Source organism: Panthera onca, chromosome A3 (assembly GCF_046562875.1).
Source record: "Panthera onca isolate mPanOnc1 chromosome A3, mPanOnc1 haplotype 2, whole genome shotgun sequence".
NCBI classification, from domain to species: Eukaryota; Metazoa; Chordata; class Mammalia; order Carnivora; family Felidae; genus Panthera; species Panthera onca.
The window spans coordinates 110436234-110442233 of record NC_138341.1 but is presented as its reverse complement, the minus strand read 5'-3'; the positions used below and the strand labels follow the sequence as shown (position 1 = coordinate 110442233).

General features: G+C 50.7%; 1 protein-coding gene across 1 annotated transcript in view; it reads right to left on the bottom strand.

The window, feature by feature from the left end:
* Nucleotides 1-744: 744 nt before the first annotated feature.
* Nucleotides 745-6000, bottom strand: part of DNAAF9 (dynein axonemal assembly factor 9) — a 130946-nt gene continuing 125690 nt past the window's right edge. The window contains exons 36-37 of the mRNA XM_081795316.1: nt 4736-4829; nt 745-4183 (exon numbers count right to left, since the gene is read on the bottom strand). Of these exons, the coding sequence (XP_081651442.1) occupies nt 4071-4183; nt 4736-4829 (207 nt within the window). The 3' untranslated portion in view covers nt 745-4070. The remainder of the gene's footprint in view (nt 4184-4735; nt 4830-6000) is intronic.

The following is a 6000-nucleotide window of genomic DNA, read 5'->3' as shown; positions in this document are numbered from 1 at the left end:
ACAAGCTCCTGCCCTGAAATGACAGCAGCCCTACGCCAGCCAGGCCCGCCCCCAGCCCAAAACCCTGCCACATGTGGAAAGGGGCACTGGTGACCGTTCCACTAGAGATGTGAGCCTTTGGGTGGCTTCTCCCTTGGAGCATGCGGCTCCCAGGCCCGCTCTGTGGGGCAGTGCCGGAGAGGCATCTCGGATGGACTGGGAGCCAGGGCAGGGGCTCTGCTCCTTGGGCGTGTCTCGGTGGTTGCCGTTTGTAAAGTAGGACCGAGGGCCACTCATGGAGTTTTGGTCATGGTTAGATGGCCAACAAGCTTTGTAAAGCACCCAGGCTGAGGCGGGGTGTAGGGTCGCGAACCCACACCCGAGCCCCGCCATCCGGGATGAGTGAGAGGTTACTGGTGGATGTGGCTTCTCCCGGGCCACATGAGGGTGAGGGTGGGGACAGGATGGCTTTTCTCTGGGGTCCTGGGGAACCCCTGTGTCCACAACTGGCTTCCTCGAGCCTCTCTCTGGGTCCTGGGAGTCCTGAGAGTGCCCATCCCCACACAGGGTGGTATCCTCATGAACCTCACTCTCTGTGGACCCTCTGGGATCTGGGGATGGGAGTGTGCACCCCAAGGGCTCCTCCCCAGCTGCCCCCACAAAGCACTTCCCCAAGAGGCCCCAAGAGAATCCCCCGCCTTGTCCCAGGGGCCAGGCCTTCTCAACCTTGGGGCTGAGGCCACAGTGACAACCAACTGCGCCAGGTCTTGCTTGTTCAGTGAGTTTATTGGTCCTTAGCATGACGTCTCAGTTACCAAGGTAAATTCACATACACGACTGCAGGTAAAAACATGTAAAATAATATAAAAATAAATTGAAGGCTACTTTTATATATTTACTGAATTAAGTAGTGTAATAAATACTATAAGCAAAAAGCTTCAATCACACAATTCAGTTTCACTGAAGTTACAGTAGTGTCTGTAAATATGAGTTTTAAAATTTAAGTTACAAATATTAAAGCACTGAAAAACTAGTATAAAAGTGAATTTTGGCACGTAAGTGAGCTCTTCTGTCATTAGTATTCGACAACCTGGGACAATGGGGAAGCCTTTTCTCACCTACTTTTTGAGGTACAACTATCCAACGAGGCCAGCAACACGCTGGAATACTTAATAGTTTACAATCTTTGAGTTAACTTTTCCCTTTTGAGAAGCCCAAAGAGCAACCCAGAGCTTATTACTGTGCAAAAATTCTCCAAAATCCTAATAGAATTTAGGAGGGAACTTTTTCTTGTGACCTGCGGGGCATGTGTCTTGGCCTCAGGTCAGAGAGCCCCCAGGGCTCGGACAGGGCCAACTGGACTCCTGGCCAGCAGCCCCTTACTAGGGTGATCCCTTTTCTCCAATTTCTGCCTCCTTCCAATCAAAAAAAGGAAAAATCCCACATCAAAACGTAAAATAACCTATAACTTCAGCGACTTCAACATTATCACACTCACTCTGGGTGGTATAAAACTGAAGCTGCTAATAGGAAAGTTGGCAAAAAGCATGTAAGCCCCTGGAGGACTTCTGCCTGCCCCTAAGAAACCTACTACTTCTGATGTCCCCGCTGGGTTCCTGGCATCCACTCCCGAGGCCAAAATCTACAACACAGTGTCATGGCCCTTCCTCCGGAGAAAGCCTAAGACCCTGTCTCTCTGCCTGGAGCAATCAAGTGGATATTCAACTTCACAGTCAGAACCCAGAGTCGCCTGGCAGGTTCCGGAAGGGGCGGTGTGGGGGAGGAGGCATCCCCCTGCCTCAGTCCTCGAAGAGCTCACACAGCTAGTGTGCCTCTTTGCCAGGGCACAGCGAGTGTGCCGCAAGGAATGCCCTTTCGCCAGTGTGCCCCTTCACACCCCCTAGCAGGCTGAGGAGTGTCAACAGAGGCCTCAGCCAGTTCTGCCTTTTTGGCTTTGGAACTTCTTAACGTTTTGACTTTTTTCAATCACAGTTTCATATTCAAGTTGAGGTAATCACAGTTTTCCCTCTGACAGCAGAGGGATTGGGACAGTGGGGCGAGTTGGTGAGAGAGCATTTCTGTGGACAATGGTCAGAAACCAAGACCACCACGTAGTACTACAGCCCCACGCAGTGGGAAGACCCGCTTTTATGGGCGGGCTCCGAGCCCTCTTTAAAAACTCTTTTGTGCAGCAGCCAGGAAATGGCTCGAGCTCCTCAATCTAGAGCTTTCATTTATAAATTCACAGCAACCCACCTGGAGTAAATGGCCTATGGTTCCCCCACCCCGCCCACCCACCCCACCTCTCCCTTTTCTAAGGCTGCTCAAGTTTGAGTTTTTAAAAAGAGCTCGGTAGAGCTAAAAGAAGCTACAGTAACTCATTGCTTATTTCATCAATTGCACTTAAGATCTATGTTATTGATTCTGAAGCAGAGGCAGGTCCATTGTGGACCCCAGCCTCTGGCCAACCAGAAGTGAGGTGCTCCCTGACTTGGGCTCCACATCTGGGCCCTTGTCACCACCAGCTTTGGGAGCTGGGACTGGAGCACACAGGCCTTTTCAGAAGGCTTTCTTCATGCAAGAGTTCTTATTCAGTGGTATCTGGAGTTTTGTTCATTTGGCTTCAGATTATTTTTTTTCTAATACAAGTACATTTTACTGACAAGCCTTTGCTTTGCTACTTGCATGGAGGCCTCTGAGTGATCAGGCACACAGACCACATGTGCTCCATCCTTTCTCTGTCTCTCCTCTGGGCCAGGGGCCTTTATCAAAAACCCCTATACATTACTGGAAACTTTGCTGGTTTCGTCTATGTGCTTCTTCCTAAGGCATGCAAAAAAAAAAAAAAAAATGTGAAATTCAGAAAGCATTTACAATCTAGGCAGCTGAGGCGCTGAAGTCCTAAAAGACATCACCCAAACATCAGTGCCTGTGACCGCCCCCCTCCCACATACTAATTCTGGAAGTTAGGCATGGGATGCATTTGTAATACCCCTCTGCTTTGTGGTCCAGCTGAAAACAAAGCCACCGGAAGAAATTCTAAATTGGATATTGGAACTCTTTGAAACTCCTGGTCCTCAGGAACCAAGCAAGTCCAGGGCCAGCAACAATGCTTGGGGACATAAGTTTCCTGAAGTTTGTGGCTGAAAACCAGGCCTTCCCTGGCATGGCCGAGGAGAGGGCTAGGTCTGGAGAGTGAGCCCCCTTCGGGGATGCCCCATAAATGATCATAGCTCTGGGGCTAAGACAAAGCAGTTGCATGCAGGATGCTCTCCTCAAAAGTGAGGCAAAGCATCAGCAGGGAGGCTGAAGCAGCAGGTTTGCTCTTGCCCCCGAATGAGGCAAAGTAGAGGCATACCATGAGGGGAGCTGAGCACCAATCTCCAGGGAAACTGCTTGTGAATTCAAAAGCCACATGCTTCTGGAAAGCAACATGCCTTTCCCCTCAGTTTAGTCTGTAAGGGACATCCCCTTATCTTAGAACAGACTGTTGACCTCAGCCCAAGCCGCTGGCTCAGTGGGCTGAGCTTGAGCAGAGCTTGGGCTGCTCCCCCCAGGACTGGGCCCAGGGCCAACAGGGCCAGCTCCTTCAATGCAAGTGGCCTAAACAGAAAGGCAGGCACTCCACTGGGGACAGGCTCTCCTGGGGCAGTGTGTGAGGCCTGTGGTGGCTTGGCCCCCAGGCACGGCCACAGTTTGGGCAGCCAGGGTTCCTTCTGCATCCCAACAGCTCCTTTGTGTAACCCAAATGCTTCTCCCCACTGTCACAGTGTCTCAGCAGCCCATAGGAGATACTGTTACCAAAGACCCAGAGGTTTTGCACTGCCAGCCCCACACACAGGGCAGGGCAGTCCCTATCGGCTCTTGCTCCATGAGTACCCCCCTCCCCCCCATCAGTGGTGCAGGTGATGCTCTTCAGCGCTGTATAGAGAATAAAGACAACATGCACTCAAGCCAGCACACAAAGGCCAAGGAGAACAAAGACAGCCCCTTTAGGAGGGGCCTCTGGGAGAGCTGAGGTTAAGTAACCCCATTTCTAAACATCCACCTCCAGGGTGGACGTTCTGCAGGATGCACGGCACAGCCTTCCCCTAGGGCCTCTGCTCAAAGAGGTCGTGATACTCCTGCTGCTCCAGCTCCCGGTTATACTTCTCGATTTCCCGGTTGGCTTCTTCCACGTAGTCATTCATGAACTGGTCCATGACTGGCATTTCATTAAGGAAGAGAGCCCTGATACTGGAGGATAAGGGAGCCTGTCCCAGCTCAGAGGGATCTGTGGGCAGGTGAGGTGGGGGACACTGACGTAATGAGCGTCCAGCTCACACAAAGGGTACGTGACTCTTTTATATTGGCAGCACCACAGCTACAGAGAAGGGACTGGGGTTGGCACAGTCCTAGAGCTGAGCCCTTCGGCTTTCATGAGGACTCCTGTCTGCCTTCTCACAGATTAACTACTGTAATCACGTCTAGTCTCCAACTTGTAAATTAGGACCCCTGATGACCACAGAAGTCAGGATGTCACCACAGTTACATTTAAACTACAACCCACAGTTGCATCAGCAATCACTGAATGAAGGCGAAATTAATTTTAATGATGTTAAAAGGCCACAATGAAAAGTCTGCCTCTGTGGCTCGCTGTGTGTTCCCAGAACCCAGCTTGCTCTGGGGGCTTGGCTGTGTTGGCTCTAACAGACACCCTCTTTACAATCAGGCTTTCACATGCCCCCAAAGTTACTGCCCCTGATTCTAAGGATACGTGGGTGAAAATCAGTCTTGTCACCAAAGAAGTTGACAAACTGGGTGCCATTGTAAAAGTAGCCTGCAGGCAGGGGGTCCAGGTGGCGTTTCACCTGTAGGAAATAAGAGTCCTGTTAAAATTATTTGACCACTTTGTATCATTTCTTATTCATTAGAAACAAATAAACATGCCTATTTCCCTAGCAAGAGAGCCTACTCTGCCCCATGGAAGGCTAGACATGTCAGGGAATTAACACTTCCCCTCAGTAGTCCTCAAATAGTGACTGATGAAGGTTCCCCAGCTCTCAAGGAGGGACTCTAGGAGCCCCTCATGGGATTAAACTCCATTTGTCCTCAGTGGCACTGGTTTGATAACACAGTCTTTTTAGCTGTCTCCCCCCCCCCCTTTTTTTTTTAAGTTTTATTTACTTATTTTGAAAGAGAATGTGAGTAGGGGATGGGCAGAGAGAAAATCCCAAGCAGGCCCCAGATGGTCAGTGTGGATGGAGCCTGATGCAGGGCTCGAACTCATGAACCATGAGTTCATGACCTGAGCCGAAACCAAGAGTCAGATGCTTAACCAACTAAGCCACCCAGGCACCCCTAGCTGTTTCCCCTTCTTTCTCCCCCTTACTTTCCTACTGCTAGTGACTCCTAAGAAGCACTTCCAGAATAAGCTACCTGCACTCAAATCCATGTTCAAGGTCTGCTTTTGGGGGAACAAATACTATAAGGACTGCCTTCTGGGTGTCTTCTTCAGAAGCACTGAGGGTTGCCAAGAACAGGGGCTGGAAATGAATGGGCCTCTTCAAGTCCAAAGCAAGGGCTCCTGAGGTCCCAGATTCTCTCCCACCCACTCATTACAGGGAACAGCGACACAGCCTGTTATGGGGCCTGGATTCTGTGTCCCTTTTAGCCTTTGTCCCCAAGCCCCTCCTCAGTGGAGGTGGGAACTGGGGCACAGGCTGGGGGTCAGCTTACAGGTTGGGGGGGTTCATCAAAGAGCCTCTCGTGCTGGTCCCAGGATTCCGCCATCTGCCTATCAGTAGCTTCTGGATCTAGACAGTTTTTTCTGGGCCCTTGTTACTTTAACTGTGGTTTATCTAGCATGGAGGGATGGGAGGAGAAAAGGACTTCTGTGGCAGATTCAACAGTGTGACAAAACAGGGCTCCCTGTCATCCCTTTCTCCTACTGCTTCTCAGTCTCATGCCCAGGTCACATCAGAGGTCACCTGGTACCCTCTTCCTCTTTCAGGCTACAAGGCTGGATGGGCTGAGGTTTCT